Raw genomic sequence first — 27,578 nt, 5'->3', positions numbered from 1 at the left:
TCGCTTTACGGCGGAACGTAATACGCTCATTACTGCCGTAAAAAGAGAGCCATTCGTCGTCGAGCTGGTGTTTAATTGGGCGCCTAAATGTAAGTTGAGAGTAAGTTAAAGTCGATATCAGTCACTACATTGACATAAAAAATATCTGCTGATTTACATATATATATAGATTTGTTTAAAGTTGTGTAGCATTGTGTATCGACTATATAACGTAAATTATTGTCTTTTGGCGACAAGCTAGCGAGCAAACCATCCATCCATCCATCTTTTACCGCTTACAATGCCCACTTTATTTATAAAACTCATTAACAACGACAGTCTATTAAACAAAAACAACAAAAATATTTATAGGAAAAACATTCAAAATAATAGTTAGGAAACAAGTAGCAACCATAATCATATTCAATGATTTTTGTTCATTTATGTATATATATGTTACTACTTGCAGTCAGAGGTGGGTAGAGTAGCCAGAAATTGTACTCAAGTAAGAGTACTGTTACTTTAGAGATTTATTACTCAAGTAAAAGTAAGGAGTAGTCACCCAAATATTTACTTGAGTAAAAGTAAAAAGTATGTTGTGAAAAAACTACTCAAGTACTGAGTAACTGATGAATAACATACACACACATCCATCCATCCATTTTCTACCGCTTTATCATATATATATATATATATATATATATATATATACACACATATATATATATACACACATATATATATATATATATATATACACACACACACACATATACATATATATATATATACATTGATATATACAGTATATAATTTATATTTATTTATTTTGCCGTTTTTGTTTACATGTTAAAGGTGTTTTAATGAATATACATGCATGTTTAACACATATAGATTCCTTTCTTTCATGAAGACAAGAATATAAGTTGGTGTATTACCTGATTCTGATGACTTGCATTGATTGGAATCAGACAGCAGTGATGATAACGGCCACGTTTTCAAATGGAGGAGAAAAAAAGTTCCTCCTTTCTGTCTAATACCACATGAAAGTGTTTGGTTTTTGGCATCTAATTTGTCCAGCTTCCATATTCGTTTTTATACACTTTACAAGAAATACATTGGCGGCAAACTCCGTAGCTTGCTAGCTTGTTTGCGCTGGCTTTCGGAGACTCTTATTTTGAAAGCGCATGCGCGATGGAGCGGCACTTTTATTGTGAAGACAGGAACTGTGTAGTCAGTCTTTAGGCTTTTGACGAGATGTACGGTTGAAATAAAAAAGGGTCTTTTTTCCTTCACAATTTTGATTGATTGATTGGAACTTTTATTAGTAGATTGCACAGTACAGTATATATTCCGTACAATTGACCACTAAATGGTAACACCCCAATAAGTTTTTCAACTTGTTTAAGTCGGGTCATGTGACCGCCTGGCTCTGTTTGATTGGTTCAACGTCACCAGTGACTGCATCTGATTGGTGGAACGGAGTGAACTGTATTTGTTGAAACGCAGGCACTATGACAGACCAAAACAAACAAAGCGTGCATTAACAGATCGATAAAAATTAGTAGCGAGTAGCGAGCTGAATGTAGATAAAAGTAGCGGAGTAAAAGTAGCGTTTCTTCTCTATAAATATACTCAAGTAAAAGTAAAAGTATGTTGCATTATTAAAACTACTCTTAGAAGTACAATTTATCCCAAAGGTTACTCAAGTAGATGTAACGGAGTAAATGTAGCGCGTTACTACCCACCTCTGCTTGCAGTCAACTCAAGCTTTATTTGAATAGCACATCAACATTTAAAAAACAAGGTTGACCAAAGTGCTGCACAGGACAAGACAATAAAAACAGTAAAAGCAATACAACAGTGAATTTTATGATAGACAGCTATAAACAGTCAATTTTAGCACAGTGGCACAGGGGTTAGTGCATGTGCCTCACAATACGAAGGTCCTGAGTTCAATCCCGGGCTCGGGATCTTTCTGTGTGGAGTTTGCATATTCTCCCCGTGACTGCGTGGGTTCCCTCCGAATACTCCGGCTTCCTCCCACCTCCAAAGACATGCACCTGGGGATAGGTTGATTGGCAACACTAAATGGTCCCTAGTGTGTGAATGTGAGTGTGAATGTTGTCTGTCTATCTGTGTTGGCCCTGCGATGAGGTAGCGACTTGTCCAGGGTGTACCCCGCCTTCCGCCTGATTGTAGCTGAGATAGGCTCCAGCGCCCCCCGCAACCCCAAAGGGAATAAGCATCAGAAAATGGATGGATGGATTAACAACGACAGTCTATTAAAGAAAAACAACAAAAATATTTATAGGAAAAACATTCAAAATTATATAGTTAGGAAACAAGTAGCAACCATAATCATATTCAATGAGTTTTGTTCATTTATGTATACAGGTAAAAGCCAGTAAATTAGAATATTTTGAAAAACTTGATTTATTTCAGTAATTGCATTCAAAAGGTGTAACTTGTACATTATATTTATTCATTGCACACAGACTGATGCATTCAAATGTTTATTTCATTTAATTTTGATGATTTGAAGTGGCAACAAATGAAAATCCAAAATTCCGTGTGTCACAAAATTAGAATATTGTGTAAGGCTAATACAAAAAAGGGATTTTTAGAAATGTTGGCCAACTGAAAAGTATGAAAATGAAAAATATGAGCATGTACAATACTCAATACTTGGTTGGAGCTCCTTTTGCCTCAATTACTGCGTTAATGCGGCGTGGCATGGAGTCGATGAGTTTCTGGCACTGCTCAGGTGTTATGAGAGCCCAGGTTGCTCTGATAGTGGCCTTCAACTCTTCTGCGTTTTTGGGTCTGGCATTCTGCATCTTCCTTTTCACAATACCCCACAGATTTTCTATGGGGCTAAGGTCAGGGGAGTTGGCGGGCCAATTTAGAACAGAAATACCATGGTCCGTAAACCAGGCACGGGTAGATTTTGCGCTGTGTGCAGGCACCAAGTCCTGTTGGAACTTGAAATCTCCATCTCCATAGAGCAGGTCAGCAGCAGGAAGCATGAAGTGCTCTAAAACTTGCTGGTAGACGGCTGCGTTGACCCTGGATCTCAGGAAACGGAGTGGACCGACACCAGCAGATGACATGGCAATCCAAACCATCACTCAACCATGCAAATTTTGCATTTCCTTTGGAAATCGAGGTCCCAGAGTCTGGAGGAAGACAGGAGAGGCACAGGATCCACGTTGCCTGAAGTCTAGTGTAAAGTTTCCACCATCAGTGATGGTTTGGGGTGCCATGTCATCTGCTGGTGTCGGTCCACTCTGTTTCCTGAGATCCAGGGTCAACGCAGCCATCTACCAGCAAGTTTTAGAGCACTTCATGCTTCCTGCTGCTGACCTGCTCTATGGAGATGGAGATTTCAAGTTCCAACAGGACTTGGCGCCTGCACACAGCGCAAAATCTACCCGTGCCTGGTTTACGGACCATGGTATTTCTGTTCTAAATTGGCCCGCCAACTCCCCTGACCTTAGCCCCATAGAAAATCTGTGGGGTATTGTGAAAAGGAAGATGCAGAATGCCAGACCCAAAAACGCAGAAGAGTTGAAGGCCACTATCAGAGCAACCTGGGCTCTCATAACACCTGAGCAGTGCCAGAAACTCATCGACTCCATGCCACGCCGCATTAACGCAGTAATTGAGGCAAAAGGAGCTCCAACCAAGTATTGAGTATTGTACATGCTCATATTTTTCATTTTCATACTTTTCAGTTGGCCAACATTTCTAAAAATCCCTTTTTTGTATTAGCCTTAAGTAATATTCTAATTTTGTGACACACGGAATTTTGGATTTTCATTTGTTGCCACTTCAAATCATCAAAATTAAATGAAATAAACATTTGAATGCATCAGTCTGTGTGCAATGAATAAATATAATGTACAAGTTACACCTTTTGAATGCAATTACTGAAATAAATCAAGTTTTTCAAAATATTCTAATTTACTGGCTTTTACCTGTATATATGTTACTACTTGCAGTCAACTCAAGCTTTATTTGAATAACACATCAACATTTAAAAAACAAGGTTGACCAAAGTGCTGCACAGGACAAGACAATAAAAACAGTAAAAGCAATACAACAGTGAATTTTATGATAGACAGTTATAAACAGTCAATTTTAGCACGGTGGAACAGGGGTTAGTGCATGTGCCTCACAATACGAAGGTCCTGAGTTCAATCTCGTGCTCGGGATCTTTCTGTGTGGAGTTTGCATATTCTCCCCGTGACTGCGTGGGTTCCCTCCGAATACTCCGGCTTCCTCCCACCTCCAAAGACATGCACCTGGGAATAGGTTGATTGGCAACACTAAATTGGCCCTACTGTGTGAATGTTGTCTGTGTTGATAAGGTGGCGACTTGTCCAGGGTGTACCCCGCCTTCCGCCCGAATGCAGCTGAGATAGACTCCAGCATCCTTCGCGACCCCGAAAGGGACAAGCGGTGGAAATGGATGGATTTAGCTAAAAAATGTTAGAGTATAGAACAAAATTAAAACCAATGTATTAGCTTGTATTACTATATGTACCTTAATGTGACTTATTTGCAATGGTAACATTCAAGAAGAGAAGATGACTGAAAAGAGTGCGAAGACCCACAGAAAAGGTACATGTATTTTATTTGTTACTGGATACCTTTTTTGAATTTAGAATTTTTTTTTTTTTCCCAAGGCAGCACAGATCCAACCCAGCTTTTTTCCCTCGAGGCAACAAGTGGTGTTGTTGACAGTTCTTTTCAATCACAGGTATTTATTATCATGAAATATGTCCTTATGTCTTGAAATGCAATGTATCAGGAGTATTTACTCTTATTTCCAGGATGTGTGTGATTTCGTCAAAGCGAGTGTTGCTTCACCACCGTGTTCCCACTTGCCTTTAAAGAAGTGTCTCATCATTTGTGAAAAAGTAAAAGTAGCAGGACAATCTTCTCTCACCAAAGTAGGCATCATCATTCACACCAAGCTTGAACAATCAAGTGTGAGTGAGGCTTCTGAAGCACAACAACAAAACACAGTCATCAGTTCTCAACTGGAGAGCGATAATGAAAAGAACAACGGCGAGCACGGAAAGAAAGAACAAATGAAAGAGGAATGTTACCAGACACTGTCCCTAACATGCACGGATCAGCACCAGATACTGACCTCTGAAGAGACAAGTGGAAGTGCTGTGGAAGATCGGCAGACAACAAAGAACAGACTTCCGGGGGATTCAGAGACTAAACAAGCAGCCCCAACTATCGTGAGTGACAGCAAAAGAGAGCAAACTGAAACATCTGCAGGAGAAACAGCCAAGAAGAAGAGAAGGATGAGTATGTGTGGTCTGACAGAGAAGGAACAAAGCCTTTTTTTACAGATAAAAAATGGACATTGCGGACAAGAGCAAGCAGAAGGGCCAAAATGTGTCAGTACAGCTGACACTGAACCTTCATTCTTGCTTGCATCCTCAACTCCTGCAAACATCCCACAAACAAAGGAGGAAGAAGTACATGCATCCAGTGACAGGTTTGTATACATTTTACATTCATATTAGTGATGTGGGTTGTGGTTCATGGCTTGTGAGGCACTGACTTGTGTTTTAAACTTAAAATGTGTGTGCTCAAGTTGGTCATTCACAGGATAAAAAACAACAGGACTAAGTCTTAAGTTTATGTGCATGAACTGATGAAGTCTGCTCGAATAAGAGGCAAACATCCTCCAAGACAAACTGAACAGTTCAGTAGCAATAGACTAAATGCCCTGAGAAAATGACTTAAGAATATGAAGAAAAAATATTGGAATCATACAGAAAATACATTTACTGTATTTAGGGTTTCCGCGGGACATTAAAAGCGACGTCAAGAGGCATTGAACAATTTAATACAATTGTAGGACTTGGCCGATAGTAAATACGTCAATCAGTCAAACAATGAATGGAAATGAACAAAATAACGTTGCGGTCATCGATAAATTGCTACGTCTGTCTTCGGCTCTGGCTTTCAAACTGGATACAAAAGGAGGTGAGAAAAGTGCTGCCTCCACATGCATCATTTGCATTCCTAGTTTAATGTTCATTTATTATTGCATGAAACCTGAACTATTTGTTTTATTGTATCCTGATTAAAAAAAAACATATCCTCCAGTTCATGGCTATTATAAGAAATATTTTCAGTGAATATGCATTTTTATTTTAAAGAATAACAATTTTTAAAAATGACTTCTTTAATATACCCAATATTATATTGATCAATTAATTCAACATTGGATGTTTGTTTAGAGGGCTTATATGCAGTACCCCTTTAATAATTTTGATTGAAGGTACAATGGGATGATTGACAGACAGAACCTTTTAATTGGCTATTATTGACTCTCCGAATTCCCCTGCTATGCACAAAGTCAGTACACTGGATGCTATTGCAGTAAAATAAATAAATAAAAATACATTCTCAGATGAAACAGTCTTGCGAGCCAATTCTAATATTCTATTCAATTCTAGATAACAATTAATGTAAACTATTCAACATTATTATTGTCAAATGCTTACAATTGTGCGTATACACACAATTGTAAGCGTTTGACTAATTAAAATAACCATATGCAATCGGACATGGGCATTGAATTTGTTTAAGTGGCATTAAAAATGGCATTAAAAAATATTAAATTAGAATTGCTGATACCTGTAGAAACCCTGTGCATAACACAATCCAATAGAAAAAAAATGTTTGTTTTATGTTATATTTTTTCATTATTTTTATGTTGTATTAAGAAGGCTGAGCCTCCCCTGCCTTCCCTGACTGCACGTCAAGTGCACATTAAAATTTGTTCAGCAGTTATCAAGCTCATCTTTTTCAAAGTAAAGTAGTACCTCGACTTACAAGTGCCCCACCTTACAAATTCTTTGTATACATTTTTTTTTTTTGCTTCGGTTTGCGAGCAAAAATGTGGGTTAGTAGTTAGCTTCTGATACCTCCCCACCGGTAGTTGGCATAGCCCTGGGGTCCCCAAACTTTTGGGCCATATTGGGTTAAAAGAATTTGGTTGGGGGCCGGGCTATCTATTTGATCTATTTGTTTGTATGTGTGTGTGTATACAGGTAAAAGCCAGTAAATTAGAATATTTTGAAAAACTTGATTTATTTCAGTAATTGCATTCAAAAGGTGTAACTTGTACATTATATTTATTCATTGCACACAGACTGATGCATTCAAATGTTTATTTCATTTAATTTTGATGATTTGAAGTGGCAACAAATGAAAATCCAAAATTCCGTGTGTCACAAAATTAGAATATTACTTAAGGCTAAAACAAAAAAGGGATTTTTAGAAATGTTGGCCAACTGAAAAGTATGAAAATGAAAAATATGAGCATGTACAATACTCAATACTTGGTTGGAGCTCCTTTTGCCTCAATTACTGCGTTAATGCGGCGTGGCATGGAGTCGATGAGTTTCTGGCACTGCTCAGGTGTTATGAAAGCCCAGGTTGCTCTGATAGTGGCCTTCAACTCTTCTGCGTTTTTGGGTCTGGCATTCTGCATCTTCCTTTTCACAATACCCCACAGATTTTCTATGGGGCTAAGGTCAGGGGAGTTGGCGGGCCAATTTAGAACAGAAATACCATGGTCCGTAAACCAGGCACGGGTAGATTTTGCGCTGTGTGCGCGACATCGGCGAGAGCGTACTGGCACGCTTTGCCGCTTGCAAAGAAACAAGCTTCACCTTCACATTTAGATTACAGTTGAGTGCCTTGAAAACATAAACCATCACCCAACCATGCAAATTTTGCATTTCCTTTGGAAATCGAGGTCCCAGAGTCTGGAGGAAGACAGGAGAGGCACAGGATCCACGTTGCCTGAAGTCTAGTGCAAAGTTTCCACCATCAGTGATGGTTTGGGGTGCCATGTCATCTGCTGGTGTCGGTCCACTCTGTTTCCTGAGATCCAGGGTCAACGCAGCCGTCTACCAGCAAGTTTTAGAGCACTTCATGCTTCCTGCTGCTGACCTGCTCTATGGAGATGGAGATTTCAAGTTCCAACAGGACTTGGCGCCTGCACACAGCGCAAAATCTACCCGTGCCTGGTTTACGGACCATGGTATTTCTGTTCTAAATTGGCCCGCCAACTCCCCTGACCTTAGCCCCATAGAAAATCTGTGGGGTATTGTGAAAAGGAAGATGCAGAATGCCAGACCCAAAAACGCAGAAGAGTTGAAGGCCACTATCAGAGCAACCTGGGCTCTCATAACACCTGAGCAGTGCCAGAAACTCATCGACTCCATGCCACGCCGCATTAACGCAGTAATTGAGGCAAAAGGAGCTCCAACCAAGTATTGAGTATTGTACATGCTCATATTTTTCATTTTCATACTTTTCAGTTGGCCAACATTTCTAAAAATCCCTTTTTTGTATTAGCCTTAAGTAATATTCTAATTTTGTGACACACGGAATTTTGGATTTTCATTTGTTGCCACTTCAAATCATCAAAATTAAATGAAATAAACATTTGAATGCATCAGTCTGTGTGCAATGAATAAATATAATGTACAAGTTACACCTTTTGAATGCAATTACTGAAATAAATCAAGTTTTTCAAAATATTCTAATTTACTGGCTTTTACCTGTATACTGTATATATACATTACAGGCCAAAAGTTTGGACACACCTTCTCATTCAATGTTTTCATGACTATTTACATTGTAGATTGTCACTGAATGCATCAAAACTATGAATGAACACATGTGGAGTTATGTACTTAACAAAAAAGGTGAAATAACTGAAAACATGTTTTCTATTCTAGTTTCTTCAAAATAGCCACCCTTTGCCCTGATTACTTATTTTGCACTCTCTTGGCATTCTCTCGATGAGCTTCAAGAGCTAGTCACCTGAACTTGTTTTCACTTCACAGGTGTGCTCATCGAGAGAATGCCAAGAGTGAGCAAAGCAGTAATCAGAGCAAAGGTTGGCTAATTTGAAGAAACTAGAATATAAAACACGGTTTCAGTTGTTTCACCTTTTTTTTTGTTAAGTACATAACTCCACATGTGTTCAGTCATAGTTTTGATGCCTTCAGTGACAATCTACAATGTAAATAGTCATGAAAATAAAGAAAACACATTGAATGAGGAGAGGTGTGTCCAAACTTTTGGCCTGTACTGTATATATACACATTATATATTTACACGCACACATATATATATATATATATATATATATATATATATATATATATATATATATATATATATATATATATATATATATATATATATATATATATATACATACATACATACATACATACAGTCGTGGTCAAAAGTTTACATACACTTGTAAAGAACATAATGTCATGGCTGTCTTGAGTTTCCAATAATTTCTACAACTCTTTAATTTTTTGTGATAAAGTGATTGGAGCACATACTTGTTCGTCACAAAAACATTCATGAAGTTTGGTTCTTTTATGATTTTATTATGGGTCTACTGAAAATGTGACCAAATCTGCTGGGTCAAAAGTATACATACAGCAATGTTAATATTTGGTTACAAGTCCCTCGGCAAGTTTCACTACAATAAGGTGCTTTTGGTAGCCATTCACAAGCTTCTGGTTGGGTTTGTGACCACTCCTCTTGACAAAATTGGTGCAGTTCAGCTGTATTTTTTGGTTTTCTGACATGGACTTGTTTCTTCAGCATTGTCCACATGTTTAAGTCAGGACTTTGGGAAGGCCATTCTAAAACCTTAATTCTCGCCTGATTTAGCCCTTCCTTTGCCACTTTTGACGTGTGTGTTGTGGTCATTGTCCTGTTGGAACACCCAACTGCGCCCAAGACCCAAACTCCGGGCTGATGATTTTAGGTTGTCCTGAAGAATTTGGAGGTAATCCTACTTTTTCATTGTCCATTACTCTCTGTAAAGCACCAGTGCCATTGGCAGCAAAACAGGCCTAACTTTTTCTCCTCCAAACATATTGCTTGGTATTGTGGCCAAACAGCTCAAATTTTGTTTCATCTGGCCACAGAACTTTCCTCCAGAAGGTCTCATCTTTGTCCATGTGATGTCAGATGAAACAAAAATTTAGCTGTATGGCCACAATACCCAGCAATATGTTTGGAGGAGAAAAGGTGAGGCCTTTAATCCCAGGAACACCATACCTACCGTCAAGCATGGTGGTGGTAGTATTATGCTCTGGGCCTGTTTTGCTGCCAATGGAACTGGTGCTTTACAGAGAGTAAATGGGACAATGAAAAAGGAGGATTACCTCCAAATTCTTCAGGACAACCTAAAATCATCAGCCCAGAGGTTAGGTCTTCGGCGCAGTTGGGTGTTCCAACAGGACAATGACCCCAAACAAACGTCAAAAGTGGTAAAGGAATGGCTAAATCAGGCTAGAATTAAGGTTTTAGAATGTCTTTCCCAAAGTCCTGACTTAAACATGTGGACAATGCTAAAGAAACAAGTCCATGTCAGAAAACCAACAAAATTAGCTGAACTGCACCAATTTTGTCAAGAGGAGTGGTCAAAAATTCAACCAGAAGCTTGTGGATGGCTACCAAAAGCACCTTATTGTAGTGAAACGTGCCAAGGGACATGTAGCCAAATATTAACATTGCTGTATGTATACAAATTGTAATGACCAACATAAAGATCAAAGTGTTCAGATAGTTTTGTGTGTTAAACAGGCCAGAAGCAGAAGTCCGCATTTCATGCATTCCTAATGGGAGTAAGACCTCGTGTAAGCCAAGTTGTTTGAAGGACAAAGATCAGAAACAGGACTTAGTTCCTGGTCCTGATTCAACAGAGGCCTCACAGTCAGAGCCACCAGAGGAAGAGAAACAACATTTTGACCATGCAAAGCCACAGGGAGCAGTGTGTGTATCATCAACTTATCGGGATGTGGATGTTGCCATAGCAACGTATGACAAAACAAATGAGACTTGTGCTGATTCTAGCAAAACACAACTTCCATCTGCTGACTCTCACCAAGTTTGTGTTGAAGTGTGTGAGGCTACACCCTCTGGTGCTTCAGGACAGAATGACATGGTGAGTAGAATGCAATGGACAGCTAATGTTGAAGACCCTAACCCGTTGAAGTCCATAGTAGGATTCAGGGCTTTTAATGCTTACTTTTATTTTTCAATTTGAACTCTTATCTTGCCTCGCTTGTTTTCCTAAAGAGTCAGACCCTACAGTGTAAGAATGTTCAAGCCATGATGTGTGCCACAGCGTCAGTGTGCCACATGACAGCATGGTTGGTTTTCTTGCAAGTATTACCGTTGGACGAGGAATAGCTATACATGCTACACTATACACTGTAGGGCTGGGATATGCTAACCGCAACTAAGAGCTCTCGAATGTAAACAAAGGTGGGCCGATGGATACACATATTGACAGTAACGGTAGCAAGTATAGAGTCAGTATATGGCTGATACTAGAGATGTAAGGGTATCAAAATCTTACGGTACGATATTAGAATAAGCGGTAGAAAATGGATGGATGGATGTCAAAATAAAAAGACTTAAAAATGTTGTGTGTAAAATGAAGTGGCAAGAATGTTTAGGATAAGCACTTACTGTAATCAGGGTTCGTACAGGTGCTTAAAAAATGCTTGGATTTTAATGTTGTGTTTTCAAGGTTTGAAAAATGCTTGAATTTTGGGTGAAGTGCTTGTAAATGCTTAGAAATGTTCATCATAGTTCTCGACAGTCTGACTCAATAGGCTAATTACAAAATGGAAACAAATAAAATAAGTTTCCTTAAAAATGAAAGCTAAACGCTCGATCTCTTGGCTTTGCACGGGCCCTTACATTAGGTTGTTGTCATGCCAGAGCCGTATATACAGTGGTGCATCGGTCTATCATGCCGGGAGGTTGTCGTTTTAATGAACATTGGATGGAAAATGACAAATACAAACTTTGGATAAAATGTGGACCAAATCTACGTGTAGCCTGCTGCAAAGTATGCAAAAAGGAAATCCAGCTTTTCGCAATGGGAGAGTCGGCTTTCTCTAGACATATGAAAGGTAAGCCACAGAGATTACGAGCCCTACAAGTTAACTAACGTTAGCTAAAGTTTTGTTTTCTAACCTTTTGGTACATGCTAAACCTAAACTGTGAGATCAGCGCTAGATTACATGTTAATTACGGACAGTTATTACGAGCTATGAAAGGAAAAAACCGAGCGTTTGTCAATGATAAATTATAATGTTAAGAACTTCCCTCAACTAAAAATCGATTTGTTATTATAGCCACAGTTGTAAGGCTAGATATCCTTAATGAAAGGTGACTGAGGTGTTGTGAAACAAACAAAATATTTTCCTTTAATGTATTATCCTTGTATTAATGTGGAACAGTTTTGTTAATGAGTGAAATTGACATTTTGAGGGTATATCACATTATGCAGTTTACAAGCACAAATACGGTGTAAATCAGTCCATGCTGTTCGATGTCATTGAGTGCCATAAGTAAGAAAAAGAACAAGAAATTTGAAAAACAACACAAATGGAGACACGTTTGCAAAAACCAATGATATCGAATAGTCGACAGAAACACTGCTTCATTTTCTATGCCCCATGCCCCATTCAGTTAATGATAACTGCTGGTTCAATGTTAGGCTTAGGTTTTAGCAGATTGTCCGTATTTTTCCAACAGACAGCATTTGGTGACCTCAAACAACAAGGCTATGGATTGATTCACACTGGTTTTGGCCTTTTGAAGGGTACTGGAAAAACTGGAAAATTGATCTTGAAAGTCCTTAAAAAGTGCTTGAATTTGGCCATGGAAAAGGTGTACGAACCCTGCGTAATTGAACACAGACATAATGCTCAAATGTTCAAATTATATTAGTACTACAAACAAGTACACTTATATTTTTAAATATACTTTTAGTTAAGTGTCTTAACTGAAAATATAAACATCCAGTGTAATAAATGTAAAATATATAGTATGGCACCCAAACATATCCTCTCCTCTATCATTGTGCACACACCCACCTATACCCACGTGACGCACTACTCCTACAACCTTATCCTGTCTCCAACAAATACGATTCGAACATTTTAGCAAGTTATACGCACGCGTCTTACTCTTTTCATCATATTGTTGATGTACATGACCATATCTGCTGTACAGATTTACTTTACCAAAGAGAAGTGTGGAATACTTCTCTTGTTGCCATATTTTTATTTGACTTTATCAAATGGATTTATATTAATGTTTGGCGCAGCCGGACCGGAGCAGGAGGGGATAGAAAGAAGACAAAAAGGGAAATTGCGGGGAAAATAGGGGGATAAGTGAAGTGAAGTGATTTATATTTATATAGGGCTTTTCTCTAGTGACTCAAAGCGCTTTTACATAGTGAAACCCAATATCTAAATTACATTTAAACCAGTGTGGGTTTACTGGGAGCAGGTGGGTAAAGTGTCTTGCCCAAGGACACAACAGCAGTGACTGGGATGGCGGAAGCGGGGATCGAACCTGGAAATGAAAGTAGCTTACCACCACCAGGTGTGAATGAATGATGGGTTCTACATGTAAAGCGACTTTGGGTACTTAGAAAAGCGCTATATAAATCCCAGTTATTATTATTATTATTAAGTTGCTGGCACGGCCGCTCTACCAACTGAGCTATACCACCCCACATAACACACAGAGACAACAACAACAACAGAATAGCATCAGCAAATACGATATGTACAAATATGATACAAAAAGTGATAGCAGAGAAGCAGTTAGTGAAGTAAATATTAACAACGCAGAAATGACAATGAACATTATTGCACTACAACTAGAGCAATAAAAATACCAATAAAATAGTAAATAATAATAATAATTACCTCGGTTATCAACAGTACAATTGTTTCAAATGCAACAATACATACTGTATATGTAATGATAACTTGAATTACAAAAGAAAGCAGATAAATGGAGGGGAAGAAAGAGAAGCAAACTGTATTAACCCGGTAGATTGTTATAGTAACAATAGATTAATATTTGTCAGTGTGCTGTGTTTTACCTAGTTTCCGCTGGGGAACGTTAATATATGTTTGATGAAACGTGATTATATGCATCAGTGTATGCACGCATATGTGCTTGTATATGTACAGTATGTGTATATGTTTGTTTGGACAGTGAATGTGTGTGTGGATGTATGTACTGTGAGTGTGTATGTACTGTATGTACTGTATTTGTGTATGTATGTGGGAGCATATTAATGTGTGCGTGTATTAGAGATGCGCGGTTTGCGGACACAACCGCGGAGTCCGCGGATTATCCGCGGGTCGGGCGGTTGAAATAAAAAAAATATAGATTTTAAATAGATTCAGGCGGGTGGCAGTTAAACCAATTCGGAAATATATATACATAGTTAAATGTTGTTACCCATATACGAAAAACGAGCAGTCACCTGCAGCACGCCACAACAGAAGAAGAAGGGAAAAAAAGATGGCAACGCCGGCAGCAAACGTGGTACGCGACAAACTAAAAAAGGGAATACTAAAGACCAGGGGAAAAAAAGGCCAGAAAAGTTCAGCGTGGACTTGTTTTTATGAGGTTGTAAATCAGGATGATAGTAATGCTGGCTACGTGATTTGCAAGAACTGCGACGCTGTTTATGTCTACGACAGTCACAAAACCGGGACATCTAACATGGTGCATCACATTTGTGCAAAACCCCGAACCTCCACAAACACCCTGAGCATGAGCAGTTTCGTCCGCCGTGATCCCAGAAGAGTGCCACAGGATGTTAAAACAAGATAGAACGCAGCTGCCTGCAGCAGTTTGAGTGGCGCGAGCGCGCTTGGAGGTGCGCTCAGCGCGGCTCCCAGATGATTGCGCACTGGTGTGCGTCTGGGCCGTGACAGCGTGGCACGCATTGAATGTCTCTGCTGCATTGGATCAGTCTCCTTTCTTTAACAGGCAAAAGCTTTATAACCTCACTAATGCCTTGCATCGTCTATATTAGATATATAACAACGGGTGGGTGCGGGCGGGTGCGGTTTTGATAAAATGTTAGTTCGGGTGGATGGCGAATGGGTGACGACTTTTGTGATGCGGTTGCGGATGAAATAATTGCCTATCCGCGCATCTCTAGCGTATGTATGAATGAATGTACATGTGTTTGTGTATATGTATGAATACTTGTGTGTATGTGAATATGAATGTATTTGTATGTACAATATATTTCTCTCCTGGTGTGTGCGGGACCCAAAGTACGGCCCCAGCCACCCAGAGAGCCCAACCCAAAATCGCAGGTGTGGTGCCCAGGGAACAAGGTACCACCGGCCCCACACAGTCAGGCCGGGCCCACCGTGCCGCCCGGCACAGCCAGCGGCAGGCCGTAGACAAACGCACCCAGCAGAGAACAAGGCACGGGAGAAGCAGGGGACAGCCACCCCCCAAGCCAGCAAGAGACCACACCCCACACGAGCAGAAAGACAGGACGCCCGCCCCAAGTCGGCCGCAGGACTGCCCAGCACAGGGCCACGGGAACCACCCACCCCACCTACAGGGGCCCCAACGATGGAGATGGAACATCCAGCAACTGGCCGAGCGGATCCTCCCTCTGAGGAAAGAGGAAGAGATAAAAAAAAAGACATCACAGACAAGCTGACATACAAGGTCACAAACCCCAGCAGCTGGCCGCCTTGAAACATTGCAGAATACCATGTAGCGCACCGAGCTGCCATGATAGACGCAGGGACTAGAGCCAGCAGGCCCCAACCAAGACGGGCATCCGGTAGATGTGGATGGCGGGATCCAGGGGCCCCAGACACGCAGCCCGGCTGCAGTAGCCTGAGGCGCCACCCGCCGCCGGACAAGTAGGTCCTGAGAGCATCCTGAAAAATATATAAATATGTATACACAGTACACATTTATATATGCATACCTACTGTATATACATACAGACATGCATACATACACATATACATATTTACTGTATATACATACACACACATTAATAACCATATTAATTACATACACACATATATATAAACAAACAAATCCATACACAAGCTGGCGGGGAAGCGATCCAGTTGGAGCCCACCGGCCACCGAGAATCAGCCGATCATTTCTCCCCCTCCCACAGGTCCGGACGCGAGCCTCCCCCACCCCCAGGGACAACCCCCGACCACCCCGCACCCAGGTGACGGCATGACACTGGGCGCGAAGGTCGGCGCGGCAGAGCGCCAGGGCAGGCACGGGCCGACACCCGACAAGCCAACCAACACGACAACAGACGAGAACAAAGCCGGCAAGTCCGCCCACCCCAACAACCAACTACGGAAATGCGCTGCCACTGACCACAACAGCGGCCACCCCACGCACCGGTTCCTGCAATACCCCTGACAACCAGCACCACCCGATCAAATCAAAATAACCTAAAAACAGCGACCGACCACCACACGCTAACAGGACCATGAAGACCAGCCAGCTAGCCAGTCAGCCCAAACTCCAACGTGCAAAAAAGAAACATTAACGCCACCCCCTACCAAAAAACTCTAAAACCGGAAGCGAAGACTTCCGACCACCCAATCCACATCTATTAAAAAATTAAAAAATGAAGCGAAGGAAACATTTTCAAAGCAAAGTCTGTGTAGTCGCCGCCATGTTTTATCGAGCCGAAATGCGCAAGTGTGCATGTGCAGGTGCTGAGGCGCTTCAATTTTCAGGAGTAAGTCGTGTTGCCTAAAATGCATTAATAAATTACGTTTTTTTCGGTCATTAAAAATTTAAACGGTATTACTAACCGTCTGGAATTTTATCGTGGTTTATCGTTATATTGTTTACCGTTACAACCTTTTTATTTTATTTTATTTTCTATTTAGCCTTTATTTAACCAGGTAAAAAAAATCCCATTGAGATCAAAGATCTCTTTTCCAAGGGAGACCTGACCAAGAGGGCAGCAGCAAGGTTACATTAAAAACAGTAAACAACACATAAAACATCACATTTACAACATTAAAACTTGCTCACATGACACATGTGCATACAGATAAGGTAGATTGCAATCCTTTTACAGAAGCTTTAAACTCATTTAATGTAACAAGGGTTTGAAATTTAATATTCGATTGTAGGTTATTCCAAGCCATCGGTGCCGAAAACCTAAATGCTTTCTTGCCCAGTTCAGTTCTTACTTTGGGGACGGCAAATTGCAGAACATTTATTGAACGAAGATTGTGACTTCCTTGTTTCTTTGTTAAAAGACAAGACAGATAAGATTGAGTGATACCCACAATGGTTTTGTAGATGAAAACATACCAATGATTGAGGCGTCGAACACATAAAGATGTCCAGTTAACCATTGAGTATAATACGCAATGGTGAGTAAGGGGAGCGCAGTTGGTGATGAATCTCAGTGCCCCGTGGTCCACACTATCCAGCTTGTGGAGACAACCAGCAGTAGCATTCATGTACAACACATCTCCATAGTCAATAACAGGTAAAAAGGTTGTTTCCACCAATTTCTGTTTCACAGTAAAAGAAAAGCAAGACTTGTTTCTATAATAAAATCCCAGTAAAAGTTTCAGTTTTTTTACAACATACTGAATGTGCTCCTTAAAACTCAAGTGGTCATCAATTAAAAATCCTAAATATTTAAAAGCAGATACTAACATAATTTGTTGCCCATTTCTTGTTAAAATGTTCTCACACAGTGCTGATCTTACAGTTTTTGATGTGGTAAAGAACATACACTTTGTTTTCTCTGCATTTAAAACCAGTTGAAGATAGCAAAGTTGTTCTTGTACTCAAATGCATATTGTAGATATTTAAAAGCCTCAGCAGGAGTGGGTGCTGTGCAGTATATGACAGTATCATCAGCATAGAAATGGAAAGTTGAGTTCGGAATATTCTGTCCAAGATTATTTATGTAAACAGTGAATAATAAGGGGCCCAACACAGAACCTTGAGGGACACCCTTTTTCACTTGCAGTACGTTCTTAGTCCCTACCATGCCGACCACCCCAAACCCTAAGTGTCTACAGTTAAAATTGAGGGATGGACGAGCAAGGGACACATCAGGAGGACTGGAGCACTATAGAGGCATCCTAATCCCCTCGCCATGTCTCCCCACAGGACAATCACTCAAAGTCCTATATGTGTGTGTGCGCTGTTAGGAGGAAGAGCAGAGGGTCCGGACAAAGCCCATGCACGAGGCAACCAAGAACTACCCTCACAGCCCATGACCCCGTAGGTGCTCAAACACCAGGCCAACACGACCCCACGCGAGTCCGCCCCTCGCGAATTAAAGCCAGGGCCGTCCGTCCCAACCCGACTCCGCAGAGTCTACACCAACAACCCCAAGCAAAAGAACTGCACGACCCCCATGCTCAACGCGAACACCGCATCCGAGCTATTCACACGACACCAATGCATTTCGCTTACTTGTCAGCACCCAAGCCAACGCCAGCCAGTCCCCACAATTGCATCAGCGCACCAATCACGGCCCCCCGACCACTCCAACCCAACCCAACGCAGCAACGCCAACCTCCGGTACCACAACAATCACAAACACCCGCGGCCGCCGAAACCGAAGCAAAAGGACGAACGACACCGTAAACCGCAACAACTATACCACCGAAGCCGCCAACCCACTGACCCAACTCCATCTACAGCCCAGCCAAACGAGCCATCGGAAATCCGCTCCGACTAACCAAAACACCCCTACGCGCCGCCAACCACACCCAGCGCCACAGCCCCAAACAGCCGCAGATTGGGCTGGGGACCGCTACAGAAGGGCGAACAGCACGCATCCCCCCTGGGTAAGGGAGGAAATGACCTGCAATCCAGCACGCAGCCGGCACCCACCCAATCCACCATCAGTCCGACCCCCCCAAAAAAAGTTAATGCCGTACCATGACAAAATGTAATGGTGTTCAGTTACTGTTGAGCCACAAGTGGAAAAATAGTGAGCATAAATACACAAAGAAAAGGATACATTATAGAAATCCCAGATGCAAAGCCAAGGCAATTTGTTTTCCTGACAAGCTAAGACAATTTTATCTTCGATCGTCGCGACATCAGCGAGAGCGTACTGGCACGCTTTGCCGCTTGCAAAGAAACAAGCTTCACCTTCACATTTAGATTACAGTTGAGTGCCTTGAAAACATAAAATGTAGATTGTTACTCTAACTGCTTTAGTAAGATAGGATAAAAGCTCAGCAGAAAGAGAAGGCAGAGGAAGGAATTCAAGAATATTGGGTTATTAGTGTCACAAAACACCTCTTCTGGAACCAATCATACCTTTCGGGCTTCACACTAATAGCGCTATGCATAACTACGCATAGCAAGCTGAATATTAAAATGTATTAATAGAGTAGGTTAAAAATTGCCTTGCAGCGATATAAATACCATTAACTTGATCAACACAATGTACAGAATATCAGAAGCATTTATTCAGATAGAAATATCATATTTTATTTTATTTGACAATCAAACCATGATGACAATTCAAATCTTGTGTTTTTAATTTGGTGAAACAGGTATTTAAATATTAAAGTGTAGCTCCTCCTCTGAATGCAAGTGCTCTTACAGCAGGAATACAAATTATGTATTCCTACATTGCGTTTATTGTCATTAAAAGTAAAATATCCATGTTGTGTTGAGTCGTTTAAAAAATAGTTCACTAAAGCTAACTAATTGTCCAGTTAGGTTAAAAAAAACTTAAGAATTATCTGTCTAGGGTACACTTATTAATGATAAAAAATTATATCTATCTGTGATTAATCCCAAATAAATATTTTAATTGTTTGACAGCCCTAATTTTGTTCCTTTTGTTTTTGTTTGCAAATTTAGGAAATACCTCCCTGGACACAGGGATGGTATGGACCATCTACTTGGTCTTACTAATGTTAAACAGTCGTTTGTTCCTTTCACTCTAGTTGCAAAGATTCCAACCCCCCATGCGCCAGCCACTCAACAAGCCACAATAACAGTACCAATTGAATATTCTGCATCTGGCAACAAAAGTCAGATGTATACAGTATGAATAGATACACAGCCAACACTGTCCCCTGAAGGGCCTCCAAGCCACACATCAGTGTCTGTGACACACCCCTCAATCTGTGTCAAGTTATTCTTAATAGTTTTTGTTTTCCACAAATGATTTACTTTATTACTTATTATACGGTATATTGGTTATTACGCCCGACAGTGATGAATGTATGCGTACCAATTACTAATGATTGTTTTCTCTTGCACACAGTGTGATTTTTATCATCAAGCTGCTGATGTAAACAAAGGGAACACAGCAAACACCAACACACACCTGCTGGAATGTGAAGACTACCATTTTGTTTCTGACACACAACTCAACAACATCTCATTCGTGTAAGCACTAATCATCTTGTATGTACAGTTCTAATATTTACTGTATGTACACTAAATATAAATGTAAGAATTTCTGGTATTCTCAAGAAGCAATATTGTATGACTTTCTACTCACTTTACTCTGTCTTGCAACACACATACAGGTAAAAGCCAGTAAATTAGAATATTTTGAAAAACTTGATTTATTTCAGTAATTGCATTCAAAAGGTGTAACTTGTACATTATATTTATTCATTGCACACAGACTGATGCATTCAAATGTTTATTTCATTTAATTTTGATGATTTGAAGTGGCAACAAATGAAAATCCAAAATTCCGTGTGTCACAAAATTAGAATATTACTTAAGGCTAATACAAAAAAGGGATTTTTAGAAATGTTGGCCAACTGAAAAGTATGAAAATGAAAAATATGAGCATGTACAATACTCAATACTTGGTTGGAGCTCCTTTTGCCTCAATTACTGCGTTAATGCGGCGTGGCATGGAGTCGATGAGTTTCTGGCACTGCTCAGGTGTTATGAGAGCCCAGGTTGCTCTGATAGTGGCCTTCAACTCTTCTGCGTTTTTGGGTCTGGCATTCTGCATCTTCCTTTTCACAATACCCCACAGATTTTCTATGGGGCTAAGGTCAGGGGAGTTGGCGGGCCAATTTAGAACAGAAATACCATGGTCCGTAAACCAGGCACGGGTAGATTTTGCGCTTTGTGCAGGCGCCAAGTCCTGTTGGAACTTGAAATCTCCATCTCCATAGAGCAGGTCAGCAGCAGGAAGCATGAAGTGCTCTAAAACTTGCTGGTAGACGGCTGCGTTGACCCTGGATCTCAGGAAACAGAGTGGACCGACACCAGCAGATGACATGGCACCCCAAACCATCACCCAACCATGCAAATTTTGCATTTCCTTTGGAAATCGAGGTCCCAGAGTCTGGAGGAAGACAGGAGAGGCACAGGATCCACGTTGCCTGAAGTCTAGTGTAAAGTTTCCACCATCAGTGATGGTTTGGGGTGCCATGTCATCTGCTGGTGTCGGTCCACTCTGTTTCCTGAGATCCAGGGTCAACGCAGCCGTCTACCAGCAAGTTTTAGAGCACTTCATGCTTCCTGCTGCTGACCTGCTCTATGGAGATGGAGATTTCAAGTTCCAACAGGACTTGGCGCCTGCACACAGCGCAAAATCTACCCGTGCCTGGTTTACGGACCATGGTATTTCTGTTCTAAATTGGCCCGCCAACTCCCCTGACCTTAGCCCCATAGAAAATCTGTGGGGTATTGTGAAAAGGAAGATGCAGAATGCCAGACCCAAAAACGCAGAAGAGTTGAAGGCCACTATCAGAGCAACCTGGGCTCTCATAACACCTGAGCAGTGCCAGAAACTCATCGACTCCATGCCACGCCGCATTAACGCAGTAATTGAGGCAAAAGGAGCTCCAACCAAGTATTGAGTATTGTACATGCTCATATTTTTCATTTTCATACTTTTCAGTTGGCCAACATTTCTAAAAATCCCTTTTTTGTATTAGCCTTAAGTAATATTCTAATTTTGTGACACACGGAATTTTGGATTTTCATTTGTTGCCACTTCAAATCATCAAAATTAAATGAAATAAACATTTGAATGCATCAGTCTGTGTGCAATGAATAAATATAATGTACAAGTTACACCTTTTGAATGTAATTACTGAAATAAATCAAGTTTTTCAAAATATTCTAATTTACTGGCTTTTACCTGTATACTGTACCAACTCTGACTGGCAGGTTCCTATAGCCCTTCTTATTACATTTATTAAACCCACTTTTTTTTTTAGCGCTTCCATATCGAGTCCATTGACAGCTATAAATTAGAACTACCGTATTTTTCGGAGAATAAGTCGCACCTGCCGAAAATGCATAATAAAGAAGGAAAAAAACATATAAGTCGCACTGGAGCCCGGCCAAACTATGAAAAAAACTGTGACCTATAGTTCGAAAAATACGGTATATGCTATTTTGTATTAGAAATAGCAACAGTGGAGGACCCACAACAAGAGGATAGCGAAAAAGAAGGAGCTTATTGACTAGAGCACAGACTACAATAGCAGACGCGCGTAAGGCACTCTGGGTAAATTTTAGGGGCAGAGCTGTACAGTGCGAGCATTTCAGTCACTTTTGCGACTAAAAATAGGTTGTGTGAGTACTGAAATAAAAAGTAGCATGTGTAAATACTGATTTTAATCCTTTAATTAGCATTTTTCTCCTAAAATAAATCCATCCAATTTGATGAAACTAAAGTTAAATGTTTGCCCATCCTGTATAGCATGTTTGAAATAAACTTAAACCCTAACCAAATGGACAAGTGATTGACGCGGAAATGTCACTGATCATTCAATGCGTGTCCCTCCCTCCTGCATGCACACAGGGGAGCCCCGCTCCTCCTCGTTCACACATGTAGTCTTCCAATACGGAAGAAACAAAGTCTTAGTTGGAGAAATTGGTCAGTAAAAGACAAAAAATGTTTCACCACGTTAAAACTTGACACAAACTGCATTACGTGCTAGTAACTACAAGGGTCAGAGGGAATATTGTACAACAAATCAATGATTTAAGTGACATACAGACAAAGTCAGACTTTTAGTTTTCATTAAATGCGAGCAGAGACACTGAAAAAGTGTTATTGTTTGTGCTAAGGCACTATCTTTTGGAAGAGTTCGCTCATTGCTGGTGTTGCGGGTTTAAAATGTAGTTCCTGTTTTAATGCCTTAAACCAGAAATAAAACTGTCCATAGCATTTTTGCAACATTTGTAAGTTTTACTTTATAACTAAACAATGTATTCTTACTAAACCGTTCGATGTGTGAAGTCTGTAGGAGCTTTTTCATGCATATTTGTACATGCTATTGTAATGTAATGAAGCTAGCGTCGTTAGCAATAGCAAATATGGTAAACACGTTTACAAGTGTCTGTGTTAGTATTATTAACTTAAAATTGTGTTCTTTTTGTATTGTTTCAGTTTGACAAATTTCTCAGTAAATTTACCAAAACGTCATTAGAATTATTGAGTCTGTTTAGCTGACTGGAGAGCTAACTTACGCAGCTAGTAGGTCCATGACGATGACTTCTGTTTTGTTTGATCAGCCGTTTTATAGCCGTGTGACAGTCACTGTTTGAAAACAATTAAGATATGTAAATAAACACTTAGAAAATCTATGTAAATAACTCATTTCACAACATATATATATAATCGTGGCACGGTTGGGAGAGTGGCCATGCCAGCAACCGGAGGGTTCCTGGTTCGATCCCCAGCTTCTACCAACCGAGTCACGTCCGTTGTGTCCTTGAGCAAGACACTTCACCCTTGCTCCTGATGGGTCGTGGTTACCCCCTTGCATGGCAGCTCCCGCCATCAGTGTGTGAATGTGTGTTTGAATGGGTGAATGTGGTAATAGTGTCAAAGCGCTTTGAGTACCTTGAAGGTAGAAAAGCGATATACAAGTATAACCCATTTACCATATATACACATACATATATACCGTATTTTCCGCACCATAAGCCGCCCTGGGTTATAAGCCGCGCCTTCAATGAACGGCATATTTCAAAACTTTGTCCACCTATAAGCCGCCCCATGTTATAAGCCGCATCTAACTGCGCTAAAGGGAATGTCAAAAAAACAGTCAGATAGGTCAGTCAAACTTTAATAATATATTAAAAACCAGCGTTCTAACAACTCTGTTCACTCCCAAAATGTACGGTAATGTGCAAATGTGCAATCACAAACATAGTAAAATTCAAAATAGTGCAGAGCAATAGCAACATAATGTTGCTCGAACGTTAATGTCACAACACACAAAATAAACATAACGCTCACTTTCTGAAGTTATTCTTCATTCATAAATCCCTCGAATTCTTCTCCTTCGGTGTTTGAATTAAAAAGTTGGGCGAATACGGGATCCAAAATGGCCGGCTCCGTCTCGTTCTGTGAATCCTGCCTTCCGGAAAGCTCGGACCACAGTTGTGACCGAAATATCCGCCCAGGCATTTACGATCCACTGGCAGATGTTGGCGTATGTCGTCCGGCGCTGTCTCCCTGTCTTAGTGAAGGTGTGTTCGCCTTCGGTCATCCATTGTTCCCACGCCGTTCGCAGTCGTGCTTTAAATGCCCTGTTGACACCAATATCGAGCGGTTGGAGTTCTTTGGTTAATCCACCCGGAATGACGGCGAGTGTTGTATTTGTGTGCTTCACTTGTTTTTTGACACCATCTGTGATGTAAGTTTAAATTCTGCGTTATACGCGTGTCGCTTAGTAGGAGCCATTTTGTGGTCTTTACAGATGTAAACACACAAATGAAATGAAACGTAATATCCGCGCGCTTCTTCTTCTTCTACGGGGGCGGGTGCTTACCTTGGTGGTTGCTTACAGTAGAAGAAGAAGCGCTTCCTCTTCTATGGGGGCGGGTGCTTACCTTGGCAGTTGCTTACCATAGAAGAAAAAGCGCTTCCTCTTCTACGGGGAAAAAAGATGGCGGCTGTTTACCGTAGTTGCGAGACCGAAACTTTATGAAAATAAATATTTATATTAATCCATATATAAGGCGCACCGGGTTATAAGCCGCACTGTCAGCTTTTGTGAAAATTTGTGGTTTTTAGGTGCGGCTTATAGTGCGGAAAATACGGTATATAGATACATACACATATACACACATACATACATATCAGTGACGTGCGGTGAGGTTCATGGCTGGTGAGGCACTGACTTCATCACAGTCAGATTTACAAACATATGAACCCTAAAGAGTATCTTATTCACCATTTGATTGGCAGCAGTTAACGGGTTATGTTTAAAAGCTCATACGAGCATTATTCCCTGCTTGGCACTCAGCATCAAAGGTTGGAATTGGGGGTTAAATCACCAAAAATTATTCCCGGGCGCAGCGCCGCTGCTGCCCACTGCTCCCCTCACCTGATCAAGGGGATGGATCAAATGCAGAGGACACATTTCACCACACCTAGTGTGTGTGACAATCATTGGTACTTTAACTTAACTTTAACTTTACACATACAAACTGTCGCACACAAAAAAGCACATTTAATTTAAAAAAAACGTTATTATGGTCTTACCTTTACTTATAAATGAAGTCCATGCGCCGCTCCTTCTGAACAAAAGCATCGATAACTTGTTTATAGAAGTCTTCCTTATCTTTCTTCAGTTTTAATAACCCGTATATAATTCAAAAGTGAAGATTCCAACCATTGGAATACTCTGTGGTTTAAGACTCACAGTAATTTGAACAAATGCACTGCACATCGTATTGGCGGCTGTAGTTTTGATGGTAAAGCTTTAAAAAAAACAAAAATAAAACAACATTTTGGAGACAGTTGTAACTTGCCCATGTCTGGTTTCGATTGAAATCACATGAAAAAAATCAGATTCAGGCCTGATATGGCCTGAATCTGATGCGAAAAGAATCATATTTGAAGCACTTTTGGCGTTCGGACTTGCAAAAAAAATCGATATGTGTCACTTGAGGGCAAAATACATCCGTTTTGGTGTGCAGTGTAAACAGGGCCATTGGCTTGGTGATGGAGCTCTGTGCGCGTCTGGGCGGGGGCATCTTCACAAAGCCACAAATTGTTCCTCGCCACGCAGCTGTGAAAGTGCTTGATTTGATATGCTGTATGGCCTACTTTTTAAATGTTAATATTGCAGACACAATTTTGATCATAATTAAAATTTGATTAATTGTGCCGCTCTACTCTCGACAAATCCTATGAACGGTACTACTTTAAATAAGCTTGACTGACGGATGATATTTGTGTTTCAGAAGTGTGTTCAACACAACTCCTTTAAATTAGGAGGCGTGGCCTCAAAGTATTAGATGCATGTTTTGGTATTGTTCCAATATTTTTTGTGTACAAAATGAAAATTACAGTAAAATTAATAATTTCACTTTGCTTTTTGAAGATTGTGTATTTTAGTTTTAATGTGTATTTTGATTTTTAAAGACTTTATAACGATTTTAATATTTACTTTCTGAAAATAGTATGAGGCTTTAGTTTGATATTAACCGTTTTGTCATTTTTGTTTCATAAAGATAGTTGTGTTTTTAAAGAGTATGTGTGTTAAAAATCGTTTTTTTTTAAAGGTTTCAGTTTAAAAAAAATAGTTTTGTGTTCTTAAATAGTATTTGTGTGTTTCAAAGATAGTTTTGTCTTTTGAGAGTATTTGTGTTTTAAAGATATACTTTTTTAAGAGCATTTGTGCGTTTTAAAGATAGTGTTTGTTTTTTAAAGATTATTCGGGTGTTTTGAAGATATTGTGTGTGTGTGTGTGCAGACAGGATGAGGTAGCAAAGGAGGACGAAGACGAATGTTCAGAAGACGCAACACAACTCGTGTGTGGACTCATTAAAGAACTTTCCTTTCTCAAGTGTGTTCTTTTTTTTTTTTTTTTTTTTTTGCTGCTTGCAGAAAAAAATCTGTGCTGACACGTTTTTATGTTCTCTTGCAGTCGAACCGTCATGGCCGCTCATCGAGAGCTTGAGAACATGCGGCGTTCCAGGAAGAACTCCAGGAAGTTACCCCGCTGAGAAGCTTATATTATTATTATTATTATTATATTTAGGTTATTTCTTTATAACACTAACTGAATAAATGTTTGTTATTCATACCTTAGTAAAATATTCTGCTGTTTAAGCTTGTTATTAAAACATCACAGGGTACAATTGGATATTAGTTTTAGAATACCGTATTTTCCGTACCATAAGGCGCCCTGGGTTATAAGCCGCGCCTTCAATGAACGGCATATTTCAAAACTTTGTCCACCTATAAGACGCCCCGCCCCGTGTTATAAGCCGCATCTAACTGCGCTAAAGGAATGTCAAAAAAACAGTCAGATAGGTCAGTCAAACTTTAATAATATATTAAAAACCAGCGTGATGTGGGCGCGCACGGAGTCGTATATCAACATGGACGGAGCTGCGTGAAAAAAGCCACCCGGCCTCTTCGCGTAAACTTACCTTAACCACTCGCTCATCTTTTCTTCATCCATCCCTTCGAGTTAGCTTTTATGATGACGCCGGCTGGAAAGGTCTCTTTTGGCAAGGTCTTCCTTTTGAATATCACCATGGGTGGAAGTTTCTGGCCATTAGCATGGCAAGCTAGAACCACAGTGAAGGATGACTTCTCATTCCCTGTGGTGCGAATATTCACCGTACGTGCTCCCGTTGTATCCACAGTGCGGTTCACAGGAATATCAAAAGTCAGTGGAACTTCGTCCATGTTGATAATGTTCTCTGGCCGGATCTTTTTTTCA

General features: G+C 40.3%; 1 protein-coding gene across 3 annotated transcripts; it reads left to right on the top strand.

The window, feature by feature from the left end:
• Positions 1–50: 50 nt before the first annotated feature.
• LOC133624290 (uncharacterized) lies at positions 51–26,914 on the top strand. 3 transcript variants are annotated; one of them, XM_061987758.2, is made up of 8 exons: positions 51–89; positions 4,564–4,605; positions 4,671–4,744; positions 4,818–5,500; positions 10,648–11,008; positions 20,168–20,292; positions 26,601–26,693; positions 26,775–26,914. In XM_061987758.2, the coding sequence occupies exons 2-8, from the start codon at positions 4,572–4,574 to the stop codon at positions 26,851–26,853; spliced, it is 1,449 nt and encodes a 482-aa protein (XP_061843742.2). In that variant the 5' UTR covers positions 51–89; positions 4,564–4,571; the 3' UTR covers positions 26,854–26,914. The 3 variants fall into 3 exon arrangements, 2 of the variants coding, with proteins under 2 accessions (XP_061843742.2, XP_061843743.2); XM_061987759.2 differs by having other exon boundaries at positions 58–100; XR_009817975.2 differs by lacking the exon at positions 20,168–20,292 and having other exon boundaries at positions 26,775–26,791.
• The last annotated feature ends 664 nt before the right edge of the window (positions 26,915–27,578 follow it).

The sequence above is a fragment of the Nerophis lumbriciformis genome, linkage group LG27 (genome assembly GCF_033978685.3).
Source record: "Nerophis lumbriciformis linkage group LG27, RoL_Nlum_v2.1, whole genome shotgun sequence".
NCBI classification, from domain to species: Eukaryota; Metazoa; Chordata; class Actinopteri; order Syngnathiformes; family Syngnathidae; genus Nerophis; species Nerophis lumbriciformis.
The sequence above is the reverse complement of the archived record's forward strand: the minus strand, read 5'-3'. Positions and strand labels throughout refer to the sequence as shown.

Excerpts from the sequence above, each read along its gene's own strand:
- LOC133624290 (XM_061987758.2), top strand. The coding sequence starts at position 4,572 with ATGACTGAAAAGAGTGCGAAGACCCACAGAAAAG. Across the intron at positions 11,009-20,167 it reads CTTCAGGACAGAATGACATG|TGTGATTTTTATCATCAAGC; the intron begins GTGAGTAGAATG and ends TCTTGCACACAG. Across the intron at positions 26,694-26,774 it reads AAAGAACTTTCCTTTCTCAA|TCGAACCGTCATGGCCGCTC; the intron begins GTGTGTTCTTTT and ends GTTCTCTTGCAG.